General features: G+C 37.8%; 1 protein-coding gene across 1 annotated transcript in view; it reads left to right on the forward strand.

Annotated features, from left to right (window-relative positions):
* The window catches only part of DKK2 (dickkopf WNT signaling pathway inhibitor 2), a 103,823-nt gene extending 85,884 nt beyond the window's left edge, over positions 1 to 17,939 (forward strand). The window contains exons 2-4 of the mRNA XM_036343955.1: positions 11,078 to 11,228; positions 12,461 to 12,616; positions 15,499 to 17,939. Coding sequence (XP_036199848.1) covers positions 11,078 to 11,228; positions 12,461 to 12,616; positions 15,499 to 15,749 — 558 coding nt within the window. The 3' untranslated portion in view covers positions 15,750 to 17,939. The remainder of the gene's footprint in view (positions 1 to 11,077; positions 11,229 to 12,460; positions 12,617 to 15,498) is intronic.
* The last annotated feature ends 618 nt before the right edge of the window (positions 17,940 to 18,557 follow it).

The following is an 18,557-nucleotide window of genomic DNA, read 5'->3' on the forward strand; positions in this document are numbered from 1 at the left end:
ATCCTCCAGAAATTATGTTTCTTTGTTATGGGGTGAGGCCACAACATTAGTAACAAAGAAATATAATTTCTGGAGGATGAGGCCCAGAAATCAGGATTTTAAAAAGATTCCCAGGTGATTCTAATGTGCAGCCAAGGTTGAGAACCACTGATCTAGATAATCATGTTGAATGGTACTTCTCAAATAATTGTCTACCTTCCCAGCATGCAAGGGGGAAATAAACTGTTGCCTGCCTTCTTGCTTATGACTCTAAATTTGCGCAGTAACATTTTTTATTTTTTATTTTCAAGCACAGGTTCAAAAGTAGTTCAGGGCTTAGAGTAGCTCTTAAACAGAAATTATGAATCTTTTCATTGCAAAGGAATATTGAAGATTATATTTTGCTGTGCTGATTTTTCATCTTCCCAATCATAAAAGAAAAACAATCTTTCAATGTTATCAGCTTTCATCAACTGTCTCCTCAAAATCAGAATAGCAGAATGGAATGTAGTGAGTGGCCTTTTAATGTGTCTAGCCTAATTCTTAGAGGAAATGAAAGAGAATTAAGCAAGATTAGAGAAGTGTAAAGTTTGCATTTTGTATCCTAAATGAATTTAGCAAAGACAATAAACACTAGCTCAAATAAATAATTGTTGGACAAATGGATTGTGTGTGTGTGTGTGTGTGTGTGTGTGTGTGTGTGTGTGTGTATATATATATATATATATATATATATATATATATATATATTAGTGTTTCACTGATATATATATATATATACATATATATAATTTGAGTGTTTCACTGATAATCTGATTCTGCTAAAAATGTGACATTTGTGAAATAAGAGAGAACATTTTTACTCAAGAAACTTCTGACTTGATACTCTTGCAAGAAGCCTGTCTTTAGGAAAACCAAGTTCTTCCAAGCCTTCCTAATATGAAAACCAAGAGGCATAAGTTAGCAGAGAATAAGAAATTTCACTTTGAATCTCATAATATTAGTTCTTTTTAAAATAGTATTAATTTTACTAGATAACACATGCAGCTAGTGGAAATGATAAAATGTTTGAAAGGGTAGGGTTTAAGCAAAAACTAAATTTTCCTCTTTACTCAGTTCTAAATAACCCTGTTTCCTTGCCATGGGTAAATTCCATTATACATTTATTCAGTATAGTTCCTCAGATAACTTAGATACACACACACACACACACACAGACACACACACACACCACACCACATTCTTTTATATCCTCATTTCTAAATCCATGATTTTATAAATGAAAAATAACTCAAAGTAAAATATTTACTGATGATGACTTATTATATAATCATAAAAAGGTATTTTCTAAACAGCAGTTATAAAGTATATTAAGTTTTCATATCTCCTTGGACATCAGTATTTGAATTTTAAGTGTGATTTTCATTGGAGAGGAGAATTGATGGTATATAAAGAATAAAAATTAATAAAAACACATAATCATCTACTTATCATACTTGATATGTTGAAGAAGAATGCTTGTTTTGTAAAGAGCCACAGGATACATTATCTAATATATATATATATATATATATATATATATATATATATATATATATATATATAATCTCCAAGGGGCATCTTTAATCTTTGCAACAATTCTATAAAGCGGTGTTTTCTTATATTTCCTGATCATATGGTCACCAGAACAGTATTTATTAAAACTAAAGATACCCAGACCATATCCACTTCTACAAAACTAGAGTCTCTATGGGGTCTGTGAACAAATAGCTTTTAGAGAAAACCCATGAGATTTTTATGATTATATAAGTAGGGAAACATTGCTGAGGGTATGAATTATATCCATCTTATCAAGGAGGAAACTAAGATTCAGTTCAGTACCTTGTAACAATGAATTCATTGTGGAGGCATAATTCAAATTGCAGTAAAACTCCAAAATTCTTCCTTCCATATTACCTTTCCTAAGGCCGTGAGGCCAGGGAAATTTGCAAGGCTACAGTGGAAGGATCATATTATAGACACGCAATCCTGGATTTGGAAGGAAACTTGAAATTGTGCAGTTTCTCCCTCTGTTTTGGTTAGAACAATTACACTCAGCCAATCCCAGGATGCTAACGGGCTTTATAATTGTATATGGAGTATAAAGGGCTGCAAACACGGCTGCAAAAGCACTCCTGAGATGCTGCTTTCTGAGCATGCCATATGATTGTGGGTTGCCCTATCTATTCCAAATGATGGGGCAATGGGTCAAAAACAGGCAAAAATGTTAGCCATGTAAACTGCCTGGTTTAGATTTTTCTAGGCAATGAGACCATATGGGACAGATTAACCCTCCCATTTACCTCGTGATCCATAGCCATAATGTGCATGTTACAGTTGAGAAGGTGGTATGTGTTCAAAGTAGAGAATTCCCTGGAATCTCCTTTCTGCTTAATGACACACAGAGAACAGGGTGGAACAACTGAAGTTAGAGAGGACCTTGCCTTTTTTCCGTGGAACTGTTGTTTAAGTGAGGTTTTCTGAATATATTGGGGAAGTTAATGGACCACTGGCAGAAATCCATCATTCCTAATTTATAATCCAGGCAGTATTATTAGAAATTCTCTCCGTTCTGAACTTTTATATCAAAAACAAAGGTCTAACAACCTTAAGGGAATTAATTTCCAGATATTCAACTTCCATTGTTCTTTTTTCTTAAAATTGTCTGGGAATACACCTGTGTTTACAATAAGTTTTGCCATTTTAGGGGAGGGGAAAAAAAACAAACAATCACACATTCCAAATCTTAATATACTGCATTAGCCAGAGGTATAAAAACCTTTTTTGGATGACAAACTAAAGTAGAATTTGGAATATCAGTTTAACAAAGATACTCTTTTTTTTAAAATGTATTTTATTGATTTTTTTTTTTTTTTTTTTTTTTTTACAGAGAGGAAGGGAGAGGAATAGAGTTAGAAATATCGATGAGAGAGAAACATCAATCAGCTGCCTCCTGCACACCTCCTACTGGGGATGTGCTCGCAACCAAGGCACATACCCTTGACCGGAATCGAACTTGGGACCCTTCAGTTCGCAGGCCGATGCTCTATCCACTGAGCCAAACTGGTCAGGGCAACAAAGATACTCTTAGTGGTTGATCAGGGCATCCTAACTGCACAAAGGCACTTTCTTTCTTTGTTTTACCATTAATTTTTTAAAAGTGAAGCTTGGCCCTGGCTGGTGGGGCACAGTTGGTTGGGCCTTGTCCCACACACTGGAAGGTTGCTGATTTCATCGGATGCCTGGGTGGTGGGCTTGATCTCCGTTTTGGGATGTGCAGGAGGCAGCCAATGGATGTTACGCTCTCACATCGATGTTTCTCTCTCTCTCTCTCCCTTCCTTTCTCTCTAAAAATCAATAAGCATAATTTTTAAAAAAGGGAAGCCTGGCCCCACCAGTTGGAAAATTCTGGATACAGAACACCCAAATTAGTTGTAATGACTTGTAAATCTTAAAACTTAAATGAATGTTTTTTAAGACAATTTAATTTTCAAAATCTATCAATAAATATGTTGTGATGTATTTTAGAATCAATATGCATTGATCAATGGCATCATGTCAATCACTGTAAACTTCATTTTATACAATGTTCAATAATAATAAACATAAACTTATGCTGAGATGTTTGTTTTTCAAAGTTATTTTAGGAGTAACACAGGCAAAATATTTGTACATCCTAGAGCCAGTTGTGTCTGGTTCATAGCTGGTGTTCAATAAATAAATACTGAATAAGTAATTATTGAATATTGAATGAATACCAAGCAGCTGCCTTAATGAACCTATGGCACAACTCCAGAACATCATGAAATACCTGAACTTTTCCCCTGGAATTTAATATAGCTCAATCCTTCTGGCTTTCCGTTCAGAAATCCTCAAAGATGCATCGAGTGCACCCTTATCCTCTAGAGTAATTGTGGATGATGGAAAAGATCTGATTGCGCAGCCTGTGGCTGGCAGGCAGGATTCAACTGCACAGGAGCCAGGCGAGCTCTATGCCGCTGGACCTCCCTCAGTGGCAATAAGGATGACTGGGTTGGACTTGGAAATGACCAAAGGAGAAGCATGCCTTGCTTGTTCATTGAAATATAGATCTCTCCTAAGAAATGTCTGAGAAGGGAAATTAATCTTTTCTCTGAGGACCTAGGGGAAGCCAGTCTGATCTGGTTTCCCAAATGATAATTGCCAACCTTCTGTTGTTTCTTTGGGACCCCAGCCCTTTGCTGCTACCTTCACACTCACCCCAAATGTTTCTCATCCCCACAGCTGGTCCCCTCCCCCCACCCCCTCCCACTCCCCCACCCCTTGCAGGCTTTTTTCTGCCTGCCCAGCGGATGATGTTTTTCTGGCTTCAGAGAACTTCCGAGGTAGTTACAAAGAGTGCTTGCGGGGATAAAGGATTGTCCCGATTAAAGCAACAACAAAACTAGGACAGTCTTGCAAAAATCCGGATGGGTGGTCATCCCACATGAACAACTTGTGATGTTCCTCCCTTCCTTTCCCCACCCTATCCCCCATGATTAAACTGGAACAATGTCATTATTTTGAAAGCTTGAGAGTTAAACTAAGGTTTAGTTATGGCCAAATGTTTATTCATCAGCCAGTGATGCTGAGCTACCTGAAACACTTTTTCTTGTTTTATTGTTTTCAGCAATCTGATTGCTTCATTGTTGCATTTGAGTATTCCAAGGAATGGGAAGCAATAGAAAAATAAGAAAAAATTCAAACCTAAATCTAAGTCTACAATTAATAGGACTTTTCTCTCTGCAGTTTTGAGATTAATTGAAAATAAAAGGCTCAGTTAGTTCAAATAAGATGTAGTAGCATTTCAGGTTCTTTTGTTCATTAGAATATTATGTAATTACTAGAATCCCAGTGCACGAATCTGTGCACAGGTGGGATCTGGCGGGCCTTCCCTGATTGGAGTGATCAGGTTGGGCAGTGGGGAGAGGCCCCAGGTCGTTGGTGGGCCAGCCCCCCCCCCCCCCCCGCCCTTGGTGGAACACCCCGTTGAACTCCCAGGCAAACTCCTGGTCGAGGGGACAATTTGCATATTAGCCTTTTATTATATAGGATTATTACTTGTATGAAGGGCTTTTGCTTATAACTCAGATTACATTGAGTTTATCTGGACATAAACGGTTGTCAAGTCAAGAAATGGAATAATGGAATGAGCCCTGGCGGTTGGAGCATCATCCCATACACAAAATAAATGGGTTCAATTCCCCGTCAGGGTACATACCTAGGTTGCAGGTTCAATCCCCAGTCAGAGTACATAGGGAGGCAACAATAGCTGTTTCTCTATTACATTTATGTCTCTCACTGTCTCTCTCTCTCTAAAAAAACAATAAAAACATATCCTAAGGTGAGGATTAAAAAAATAAAAAGAAAGGAGTTTAGAAAATGTTGTTTACAGTCTCACCAGTGTTTCCTGCCAGTATTCTGTCTTTCCAACAGCTGCAGCAGGACATACTGTTGGTATTTGGAAGCTTCTAGAAAGAGAAGTGGCCAAGTTTACTTTTCTAATCTCTACATTCAGCTCACAGGTCACCACTCCAACACCTTCTCTACATGTGCGTTAAACCATCACTGCAGAAGGCTTAGTCATGACACCTCACAGTGAGGTCTGCAATCCCCAGGTTGCTGCTGCTGAGCACACACAGATGACTTCCTTGCAGAAGTCCCTTGACTCCTGTTCACTTCATTGCTAAAATGTTAAATAATGACTCCAAATTAGCACAGAGTAAATGACTGAAAACAATCCTTTGTACTAAAAAGAAATGCTCATTTATGATGGACATTATTCCAGTTGTGTCCAATGTGTTTTCTCTTTTTTTAGTCCATGCCATGGTTGTAATGATAACTAGCACTGCTATTTATGGAAACCACATTTTTTTTTCTAGAAAGGGGATTAGGCAAATCTTCTTTGTGTTTGGCCTGATCGTGGACAGCTCTCAGACATTCTTAATTTATGATCCATCATCATCTGCTATTATTAGGTGTCTAAAATGAATTCATCTCCTAATTGTGACCAAGCCTAAATCAAGAATGACTCTGCATGAAGGTGACGATTCTTGGATGCTCACACAGCCCAATTTCTGATTCAGTGTTGGAGTATTTTAGGATAGGACAAGTGTACTAAAGTCCCTCCCTTATTCGATCACTTGATTTACAGTGACGCAGACTGTCACTGTTTCTCAGACTGTTCACGTAAAGTCAAGTAAATGAAAATGTTACCAGGAAGGGGCCCTGCACCTTGGTGTCTCTGCCCAGGGCTGGCCAGCAGTGCGTAGGTTCTTGACTTTGCGCAGGTGAATTTTAGAGGAAGGTTATTAAAGTCGGGGACATTGAAACAAGGAAGGGCTGGGGACATGAGTCCGGGCTGGTCTTTTTTGGCTCACTAAGAAGTCATAGAAAGGGGTTCTTGGGGACAGGTTCAGAGGGTTTTTCTGGGATGAACTGCTGCTGCCCATTGCTGCCCTTGGATGCAAGCCTCTTGGGGTCCTTTATGTTTAGGAGACAGATACCTGTGGGGTGAAGAAGTAGGGAGGAGGGGAAAAAAGCTGGTGTGTTCCTGTGTCCCTGGGAGGGAGAGCGTGTCCTGGGACCTTAGGTTTGGTTTTGAGAGGTATTAAAAGCTCGGCATCTAGGGGAGGTCTTAGGGGAGGATCAATAAAATATCCAGCAGCTTTATGCTGATGTACAAAGTGATATTTATTTTCTGAACTTCATCTGTCCTTGGGCAGTTGGCAAATGGCACTAATTAGGTTTCTGCTATCTACCCCTCTGAGCAGGGTGACTTAAGTTATTTACCCTCTGGTTGAGGAGAAGTGCAAATCCTTTATTCTTAATTATCCTTCATTTAGGAAAGATAGGATTTAACTATCTGTCTCAGTTTCCCTTTTCTGCTTGTCCTAGCTTACTAGCCTATCCCAAAGAGTCATAAAACTTCACTATGAACACTTTCAATAGCAGGTAAAATAAATCAGTCTTTCTATTCATTTATAACACAAGTACCAGGGAAACATATTATTATTTTTGTTAAATGGAAACTTAAAGTCAGGCACTCAAATTTACTTTTTGTTAGTCATGAACCCATCATCAAATCAGACCAGGAACAGATTTTTAGAGCCAAAGTAAATGGAAAATAAAGATTATTTTTCATGAGAAAGTTTCTGAATGCCACTTTTATTAATGTATATAATTCCCTTCAGTGATCTGTTAATCACCACAGTCATCACTTCTTCAGGATCCTTCACAAATCTTTTACCAAGTGCTTCTTTCACCATCCCTCCCTTTTTCCTCCCTCCCCCTCTCTCTTGCCTACTATGATACCATTTTCAGACATTCTAAGCGGGTTAATGTGTGGGCTCAATAGCAGGCTGCAGAGTCCTCATACTTGAGTTGAAAATTATTTGTTTAAGACTCTTTACTAACAGATAATTCATTGGGCTGAAAACACAAGCTTTGCTATTAATGTGTCAGATCCGTAGTATTTTCTCATGTTCTGCATTATCTTGCTAATGACTATGGCAAGGGAAAGGGAAACTGTGGCTGAGTGGATCTGTGCTGGGGGACACTGATTTCAGAAGGCCAAGCAGGCCCCCAAATATCACCTGCTTTTCCAAAAACCTGCTTCAATTAATTTATCTCATCCTTTCTTGATTTTATTAATAAATAAAGCTATTTATTGGAACCAAGATTCTCATAAGTATATTAGAAGTTGTGTAACATAGACTTGCATTTCAATTATTCATTTTTTTTTAATTGTCAAAGAATTCCTCTCAATATTACACTCTGGATTTCATTCCAATTATAAGTTCATATTATCAATAAGCTTCCGTTAAAAAATCCTGCATAATTTTTGTCTGTGTCATTTTTGGTTTAAGTCAATTAAAAGATATATTGAAACATAATAAAACTACCTACCCTCTAAAAGGCTGCCTCAGACAAAATGTGCTTTTTTTTCTGAAAAATTGTGAGAATTTTTCTGTGCCCCCATTCAAATGAAGAATACTTTGCTTATTACTTTGTGTAATATCATCTGTATCAAATTTTTTTCATTTCAATATTTTTCATTTCTTATCAACTAAGCATGAAAAGATGATAATGGGCTTTCCACAATTTTTGAATAAATAACTGCTTTCAGCAAACAACTTGTTTTTTTTTACCATGTAGATTATTTTTTTTAGGACTGGAACCAAGTATTATTTTATATTCTGATTCTCTTCAAGATTTTTTATTTGAGTTGTAAATTGCGCATGATGTTTTAGGTAGCACATGTTTATTTCTGTTGAAAGAACATGTCCTATTTTTGAGGAAGGGAAAAAAAAAACTTGTAAGACATCAAATGTTTCTTGCAAAACAATTTGATGAAATAAATGTAAATGAATCAGATCCATGTGAATTGTATTTCAATTAAAATGAATGGGTCTAAATATGAAGGGAGTAAAATGCTTGAGGGAAAGAGTGTAGCAAGTCAGGAAGTGACATTTGTTTTGTTTTCATCAGATTTGGAGTCTTGAAAAATGGCCTAGTACTCCCAATTCAACTTCATTAAGAATCTCCCTTAAGCCTAATGAAGTTCAGAATGGGATAATAATATGAAAATTCATTTTATAGCTTTATCTGGCTCATTTATAATAATATAGGCATCAGGTATTGCCACTGTGCGGTTCTTCAAAAGCATTCTCAATTTAAAGTTGGTGGCTTTTCTATTTTTTTTATTTTCTTTTGAGGGTAAACAGTACATTGTAATGAAGCTAAAAGTACGTTGTTTTTTTCATAGAACCACATGTAAAGTTTTCAGACTCACACAGCATCTTCATATTTCTTTCCTCTAACTGAAGAGGATCCAATCTAAATGAAAAACACATGGAGGTTTCATGTATACACACAGTGTATACACACATGAGTAGGAGTAGTACAGAGGAGAAAAGGCGATGGTAGAAACAGTGAGAATGAAAGAGAATGAGAAGGACAGAGAAGGGGAAAGGAATAAACAATGTATACAGAGTTAGGCCATCAAACCTCATTTCATAAAGCACTCAGATCACACTCATTTGAATCACAAAAATTGTATCCCATAGTTTTGTTGTCGTCGGAGGAATCGGTGGGTGGAATTCCCCTGTTGCTAGTGGGAGTGAGGTGGCTCTTACCATATCTTTAGAAAATGAATTTTCTAAGACTCTCCTAGGAGACTAAATGGTTTTTGTTGGCATAGAATTATATTTCTTTTTTTAAAATAAATTTGTGTGTATTTTTTTAAATATATTTTTATTGATTTCAGAGAGGAAGGGTGAGGGAGAGAGAGAGATAGAAACATCAATGATGAGAAAGAATCATTGATCGGCTGCCTCCTACACACCCCACACTGGAGAATTGAGTTCACAACCTGGGCATGTGCCCTTGACCGGAATCAAACCTGGGACCTTTCAGTTTGCAGGCTGACATTCTATGCACTGAGCCAAACTGGCTAGGTTGGAATTATATTTCTTGAGTATCAAAGATCCATTGTCCTTAAACCAGTCCAGGAAAATATGTAGCTAGGGCTCCAGCAAAGCCAAAAATAGGGCCAGTGTCCATGGTTTCCATTCCATGTTGGACCTGGGTTCAATGTAGCATCAGGCTAATTAAAATTCATTAGTCCGAGAGTCCTGCTAGCCAGGGGTCAGGAGGGAGCAGCAAGAGAGGGGGCGGTGTCCTTTGTTCAGGAGTTAAGTATTGAGATTTTGCAATGGCCAGGCTATTCTGGCCACTGACTTGTTCCCAGGTATAACTGACAAATAAGCATCTTCCCACATCTCCCAGACCTTACTGGGCATGCACCTGGTTTCCATTCCTTTCCCCAGCACTCTGTGGGACAGACTAGGATAATGTTAACTGCAACTTCCTGGCAAAGCTGTATAAATGGCATGCCTATATTATCTAGTTTTCTCCTTTCCTGTTAAATAATAATTAGATTATTATAATGGTATCTGTTTTGTATTCATGTCATTTATGCTTGCTTTAAAAACAAATGCATTAATCTGAAATTTGGGCAGGGGATGAACTACCAAATAAAAAAAAAAGACATAAATAAGTCTCGCTGTTAATTGTCAACATGTCTCAAAATATGAGTAAGTTTGATGTGTGAGCTGTCACTCTTTTTTAAATATGTTTTTATTGATTTTAGAGAGGAAGGGAGAGGGAGAGAGAAATAGAAACATCAATGATGAGAGAGAATCACTGATTGACTGCCTCTGCACGTCTCCTACTGGGGGACTGAGCCCGCAACCTGGGCATGTGCTTTTGACCGAAATCTAACCTGGAACCCTTCAGTCCACAGCTTGATGCTCTATCCACTGAGCCAAACCAGCTAGGGCATGGCTGTCATTCTTAAAATATGTGTTCCATAATGAGGCAGATGTGTTTTAGGTTCTAGCACAGCCATTTGTTATTTAACCCTCCATTCATCCTAGTCTAGCAGGTGAAAGTGGAGTGGCTAAGCTGGCTGTTTCTTACACACTTAAAATCAGTGACGATGTAAGAATCATAACTGTTTCCAAGCTCTCAAAGTTACTCTTAATGGCTCTACGAATCATTGCAAAGTTGTTGGTGGTGATTTTTTAAAGATTTTTTTTAGAGAGAGAGAGGAAGAGAGAGGGAGAGAGAAACATCAATGTGAGAGGGAAACATTGACTGGCTGCCCCTGCATGTCCCCCACTGGTTATCAAACCTGCAAACCAAGCACATGCCCTGATGGGGGAATTGAGCCTGTCAACCCTTGGGTGTACCCGATGATACCCAACCAATTGAACCACACTGGCCAGGGGGCAAAGTCTAAATTTTAATCCAAAATTGTGTCAATGAAAATATATGGTCAACTTTATTTTTTTTCACATCAATAATCAATATTTCTAAGGCTCTCAATTAAGTAAGTGTCTCTACGTAGGATCTATGCTCAGAACAAAATACAATGGCACTATAGTGACTTATTTTCCATCATAATTTGCAACAACTTTTCATAAGCATTAAAAGATCTAATCTACTTTGCTTTTGGTGTTTTTCCACTTCCTGACAGGCCTACCCTTGCAGCAGTGATAAGGAATGTGAAGTTGGGAGATACTGCCACAGTCCCCACCAAGGATCTTCAGCCTGCATGGTGTGTCGAAGGAAAAAGAAGCGCTGCCATAGAGATGGCATGTGTTGTCCTGGTAACCGCTGCAATAACGGTAAAGATAGTGTTCAGTGTTGCTGGGCTTTTTTCTCTTCATGTTAGGCTGCCTTCTCCTTGGATTCCTGACATGTAAGGAGTCTTTCCAAATAGGCAAGAATTGGAGCATAGTTTAGATAAGATTACATGGACTACCTCTAAAATCTTAGTGTCCCTAGGCTTTGATCACCTTCTGTATTTAATAATCTACGCTGAGTTGGACTTACCCTGTTGAAGAGTTGCGTTTAAATAGCTAGTTCTATTCCACTAAGCACATGAGCAAAGACATCCAAAAGAACTAAAGAAAATAATCTGCTATGATTTACCAATGCAATTGTGAGTCCATCTCCCAATTTCATACGTTTCATACCTTGAATCTTATACTCATTATCCTCTTTTGAAGGCCTTACCTGGTGGCACACTCAGATGGTGATAAAGTGATTGGCTCCTATGAAAGGAGATACAGGAGTCTATTCCCCAGCCATTCCATAAACATGGCTACACTCAATCTCAATTAACTTATGGGCACAAATTCAGCAATAATGAAATGAAAAAACCATAGACAACATGTGGTAAAAACACGAAATAATTGCAGAAGGTGATCAGAAACATACACTCAGTCACACAAACAACATAATCAGGCTCATATTCTTATACTTGTTCCTTACCTCTGGGCATAGTCCTACTGGAAATGCCTTGGACAGGAGGTAAAGGGAAGATGACCTCATACCCTAGAGAGGTTTACAGTGTAGATTAGGATTGTACTGGTGATTGAACAAAGGGACATGAGTCCCAAAGATGCATGTCTGGACAGACATTTTTAAAGTATGAATAGGTAATATTAATTTAATACTTCACTATAGCACTATTCTGAGCCTGCACAAGTATTCACAATAGCTCAGTAAAATGAATTTCTATTTTTTTTAATTTTGTTTTATTGTTTAAAGTATTACAATGAATTTCTATTTTTATTCCTATTTTTGCCCAAGGTCACTTAGTCTTGAAAGAGACAAGATGCCAATAAAATTTGAACTCAGGGCCAAACTATTGAATATTCAGTTTCAATAAGTTGGTAAATGAACAAATGGACAAATGAAGAGATAGATGACAGGTAGGAGGATGGATAGATAGATAGATAGATAGATAGATAGATAGATAGACGTCTTCATGCCTTACATCAGGAGAATACATGGGTAAGAACCACATTGTATAGAATTGAATAAGACTAACTGCTTACCTGACTATCTCCAGGCATCTGCATCCCAGTCACTGAGAGCATCTTAACCCCGCACATCCCAGCTCTGGATGGCACTCGGCACAAAGATCGAAACCATGGCCATTACTCAAACCACGACTTGGGGTGGCAGAATCTAGGAAGACCACACACTAAGATGTCACACATAAAAGGTAGGGATAACTGTAGTTCTATGTTTACTTTTATTGTTTCATAAAAATGTATAGAAAATATAGTTAATTGATTCCATTGGTTTTAGAAATATACAAAGAAGATAGTTTAAAGGCAAGATTTTAACTGGATTTATTAATTCTTAATTTTGAAGATGCTTAGAGCTTCTTAGAGATCTTAAATTATTAGAAAATGCGTGTTACAAGAATTGCAGTAGTCTGATCAACTCTGTCATTTTCTTAACAACCCTGTCTTTTTACATGAGATTTAGAAGATATTGCCTATGCAAGCATTTGTCACATATCAAAGGATAAAGCATTCTGAAAAATAAATAGGAAAATGTTTGCTTCCAAATGACTGAATCACTATGTTTTTGAGTCTTTCTCACCTTTGCAGATTCAAAAATTTTATTTCACTAGACAACCAGCTACCATACTATTCATAAAATAAAGTTACCAAGAATAATTGGTTTCTAGTGTGATTATGAATAGCCATAAAGCTTCTTAATCTCAAAATATTTCAGAAGTTGAATCGCTGATAATTAAATTTGAAAACATGAACCTTATTACCAGTAGTAAAATTTTGAAAGTATGAAACACATCCATTTTTAAAGGAAGCTTTTTGCAAATCTATTCTGTGGAGCACTACTCTTTCAAGACATTCTGTGAATAAAAGTGTCTTGTGTTCAAGAGTTTTATAATAATATATCTCACCATTTTGGGGACTTTATAATAAACACTAGAGGCCAGGTGCACGAAATTCGTGCACAGTAGGGTCCCTAGACCTGGCCACCGATGAGGGCCTATCTGGGCCTTTTGGCTGCCGGCCAGGGCCTTCCTTCATTCTGCACCACCCCCTGGTGGTCAATGCATGTCATAGTGAGTGCTCAAACTCCTGGTCTCCTGGTTGAACTCCCGATGGGACACTTTGCATATTAGCCTTTTATATATATAGATTGCTCTATTGAAGGCTCTGAGAAGTCCAGCAATGAGGAAAACTGATTAACTTTTTAAAATACTGTATTTCCCCAACTTGCTTGAACACAAAAACTGTTTCCCCACATTCTCATGTTCTGCAGAGAGAGTATTATATTGGATACTGACCTTAGTCTGACCTGGAATACAAATGGTCCTGTGGATAGGACTAGAGATTGACAATTCTTCTTCAATTACCCTTTGTCTACACTCCTAAAGGCCTAAGTCCTTTACCCATATCTCTTATTACTACTCCACCAAATTCACATGCAATTGTTAATACATGAGTATTTCTCTTTACTCAAAGATGCCTATGTCATTGTGTACTTTCAAATTTGCTAAGTATTTATATATAATTATATGTGTAATTTTATGATGGGTAGAAGGAAGAAACCTTATGCTGATGGCTAGTGAGTTGTGTTCACATTACACAGTAGGATTGGTTACATTTGGGATGACAGAAAACCCTTTTGACCAGGATTCTCACACTATGGCCTAGGAACCAAATCTGTCCTGCTGCCTGTTTTTGTAAATAATCTTTTACTGTGTCACAGACTTGCTCATTCGTTTAGGCATTATCAATGGCTGTTTTTGTAAGACAGCAGTAGAATTGAGGAGCTATGATACATATGATCTAAAAAACCAACTTTATTTCCAATCTGTATGTAACAGAAGTTTGCTGACCCCTTCTTTATACAGGTTACACATCAACCCAACTGTGATGTTTGAAGGCTCTTTGCTGACTTAATCATTTTTTTCTGAATTAAATACCCAGATTTGTGCTTTCACGTGTTTTGTGTATATGTGTTTGATTTTTCTTTTTTGGGGGAGAGAGAGAGAGAGAGAGAGAGAGAGAGAGAGAGAGAGAGAGAGAGAGAGAGGTATCAATGTGTGAGAGTGAAACATAGATCAGCTGCTTCATCCACACCCCCTACCAGGTATTGAGCCTGCAACCCAGGCATGTGCCTTGACCAGGAATCAAACCGGCAACCTTTTGGTGCACAGGATGATGCCCAGCCAACTGAGCTATAACAGCCAAAGCTCCACATGATTTTTATGATGACTTCGTGGTTGACCCTGGGGCTTTCTGCCCTTTCTCTGTATCACAACTCTTTCTAGACTGCATTTCCTAGGCTCCCTGTCAGTGGCTCCTGGCCACACGGGTTTTGCTGTGGTGGGACCCTGAGAGAAAGAGGAAAGAAAAAGCCAGCATGTTCTCCCTGACTCCAGTAGTGCCTCTGGCAGAGCTGTATCTCCTTGGGGTTTTAGTCCCATCAGTTGGGCCTGATGAGTTCTCATCCCAGCTAGTGATCCCGGCCCTCTGTTCTGCCATCCTTGGCTCCCCTGGATTCTCCAGCCTGAATGTGGTAGTGGCTTCCTGCTGTGTTGCTTTAGCATCCTCTGGTACATCTTAGCCCTGCCACTACCCATGTGACCAGTTCTCTGCATTAAATACCTTGTAGTTTGAAGAATCGGTTTTCCTGGCTAGCCTCTGATACATGATATTAGGAGTTCCTGAGAATTTCAGCCCCCTCCTTCAATCAGAGTTTGTTTACACCTCTCAAGAAAAGTATAACATTAATTAATTTGAAAGCAATTAGTTTTATTTTCTTATTTCCACTCAACTAGTAAAAGGAGAAATAATAATGAGCAGGGAACTATCTAGAAGTAGAGAATGAAAAAATAAAGAGAAGACAAAATACAGTCTAGCTATTTGTTAAATCTGATATTCAGACAGCAAACATGAAAATAAACAATAACGGATTGGTCAGATTAGAGGAAGAGCCAATTGCTGTTAATCCAAGACATTATGGAAAGCAGCATAAGTAAAACTACTTTATGTGCTTCTGACTGCAAAGCAGAACTGTCCTGAAGTGTGGAGGTGACAGATTTTGGTTATCATCCTGCAGGGCACGAAGGAGACCCCTGCCTGCGATCATCTGACTGCATGGAAGGGTTTTGCTGTGCTCGTCACTTCTGGACCAAAATCTGCAAGCCGGTGCTCCATCAGGGGGAAGTCTGCACCAAACAGCGCAAGAAAGGTTCTCACGGGCTGGAAATTTTCCAGCGGTGTGACTGTGCAAAGGGCCTGTCTTGTAAAGTATGGAAAGATGCTACCTACTCCTCCAAAGCCAGACTCCACGTGTGTCAGAAAATATGATCACTTCAGAGAAAATGCATCACAAGCAGACTGAATCTGCATTTAGTGCATCACAGCACAGTGGGAAATAGGATTTTGCTCTCAGAAGAATGGCTAATGTAAGGCATGTGATAAGAATATGAATCACAGAGTGAGAGAAAGAAAAAGAGAACTAAGTCTAGTGGAAAGGGTGACGAATGTAGTACAACTAGTGTGTTTCCATTATGCAGCTTGTTTTGTAAATAATGTGCACACTTGTGAAAATGCAATTACTAAAAAAAGAAAGTACAGTGAAAATCACTGACCATGTGACTTCTCAAGAGTTTAGGCTGTGCTGGAGGATCGGTTTCCTCCAGATAGGAGATTATCTATAAAATAAAAGCCATATTTCTACTCCAAGTTATAGTTTGATAAAACACTCCCAGTGTATCTTGGTATACATAGAATGTAAAACATGAAAAAAAATGTTAAATAGGAAATGAAGCAGAGTTAATTTGTAACACAGATCACCATTTAATTTGAAACACTGCTTTTACTGTTCAATTAAAGGCCTTGGTACACACACACACACACACACACACACACACACACACACAGAAAGCAGTTGATACTTTCCAAATAATTTCAAACTAATTGCAGGTCTTCCATCAAGGCCTTTATAAAAGGAAACAACAACTTGTTTTTCCTCAAACTGCTTATTTGTGTTTCCCAATATTTACTTTCACCTATACGTAATCAGAACCAGCATAACAAGACAGACAAAAGTAGTCCATTAAGATTCTCAAGGGACATTGTTTCATCTTTCTAGATTGTATGTGATGCCTACCATGAACACATGTTATTTTTCCAACCTAACCCCAGTTGTCATGTAAAGTGCAGAGAATTTTCACAGATTACCAATCTTTTTAACATAGTCAAAATGTATGGGAAACCAAGCTAATAGAGAGATCATTACTTTTTCAGGCTTCGGCATTCCCTGAGTGTTGATAGCATTAGACAGGTAAGCACAGGTATTCCTTACGTGCTCTGCAGGATGGCGGGGTAAAGCTGAGAATGCAGACCGGAGCTGCATCTGTCCCGCACTGAAGCCAGCGAGGAATGGGAGAAACTGTTCAGTAACCAGGTTTGGGAAATACATAGGCATGTCTGAAGCACAACATGACTTCATCTTTGAACCCAAGGCTGCACAACCTACGTGGAGTTTCCTATGGGATATGCGATCTCAAAATACTCACCACACAGATGATAACAGTGTGAGGTCACTAGTTGACCTCAAAATATATATTTTATACATTTGAGGTCCTAAAGTAATATGAGGAGTTCTCACAAAATGAATTCTCAAGACAGGGAACACATAGTAAGGTTCCATTGCCCTAAATAAGCTCCTAACTGGCTGGTAGCAACATCTGATTTTTCTGCATCAACCTTCCCCTACAACTTCTTTTCTCCCACAAAGATACAGTTTCTGTTTTCTGCATCCACTGATATATATATATATATATATATATATATATATATATATATATATATATATAATGACTTGTAAGATCTACATATTGCTAATCTATAAAAACCACAGGTTCTTCATTCTTTGAAATCATTTTATCTTTTTTTTTACTTTATCACTTCTAAACATTATGTCTAAAGCATAAGGTAAAAATTTATAGTTCTTACTTTTGACCTTTTCTTTTATAAACTTAAAGTCACTCCTTAATTTTATTTTTTTACATAACGTTTATCTTTAGTCTCAAATTCAAATTCTCCCAGTAGAAATTGAACCTGAGCCTGCATGTCTGTTAAAAATTTAAGCTTCCCACACACGTTTACTAGGATAATTAAGATTTACATTTCCTCCATATGTCTGTGAAAACAAAAATTTTCAAACTAACCTATTCAATAACCAAAGTCTGTACAAATAGGATTCTACACGCTGGGCAACATAAAAATTGAGCATTTCAGTCAAATGTTTCCTATGTAACAATTACACTTACAATCTGGTTTCTGCATTATTTCCCTTCTGTACATCCTTTCAAAAATTATTATTTGAAGTAATTTATTTACAGGAAATGTTAATGAGATGTATGTTCTTATAGAGATTTTTCTTACAGAAAGCTTTGTAGCAGAATATATTTGCAGCAATTGACTTTGTAATTTAGGGGAAATGTATAAATAAGATAAAATATATTAAATTTTTCTCCTTCAAAAATTGAATTTAAGTATCCCTGTGTTTTTCTTATGGGAGAAGTTTTCATAGAATCATAGATTTTCAAAGTTCAAATGGACAGGGTCTTATTTTTCAGTCTGAGTAGGAATCCTTTGGACAACATCACCATAAGATGGTGCAAGGCAGCTCGCTGTTATTGAAGGTAGCTTATTTCATGGCATTACAGCTGTAATTGTTAGAAAGTTATTTTTTCAGATTATGTTTTCTACCCATTTATTCCTATTTTTGTTTTTTGGAAGATCTTATAGCAGGGACTCTCTACAAACTTCTTCAGAACTCTTGAAGCCACCTAGCATATTTCTTATAATCATCTCTCCAGGTTAAATTTTTTTCAAAATAGAAATGCCAGCATGCTTAGGATATTGGTTCATTCTTCTGTGGTACAAAGACGATACAAAATATATTTGTCCCTGTATGGCTACACTGATTCCCTGGCCCTGAGTGAACTCCAGCCTACTTCCTGGGAAGGTCTTTCCGCTGCTTCCTGAACACCGAGATGTCGGGAAGTACTCACCAATTATGAGACCAGGAGTAGTTGTAAGAACCCACGTTATACTGAAGATGGTAATGGGCTGAAAATGTGGAAAAATAAACATTCTGTGACA

The sequence above is a fragment of the Myotis myotis genome, unplaced genomic scaffold (assembly GCF_014108235.1).
Source record: "Myotis myotis isolate mMyoMyo1 unplaced genomic scaffold, mMyoMyo1.p scaffold_m19_p_1, whole genome shotgun sequence".
In the NCBI taxonomy this organism is placed as follows: Eukaryota; Metazoa; Chordata; class Mammalia; order Chiroptera; family Vespertilionidae; genus Myotis; species Myotis myotis.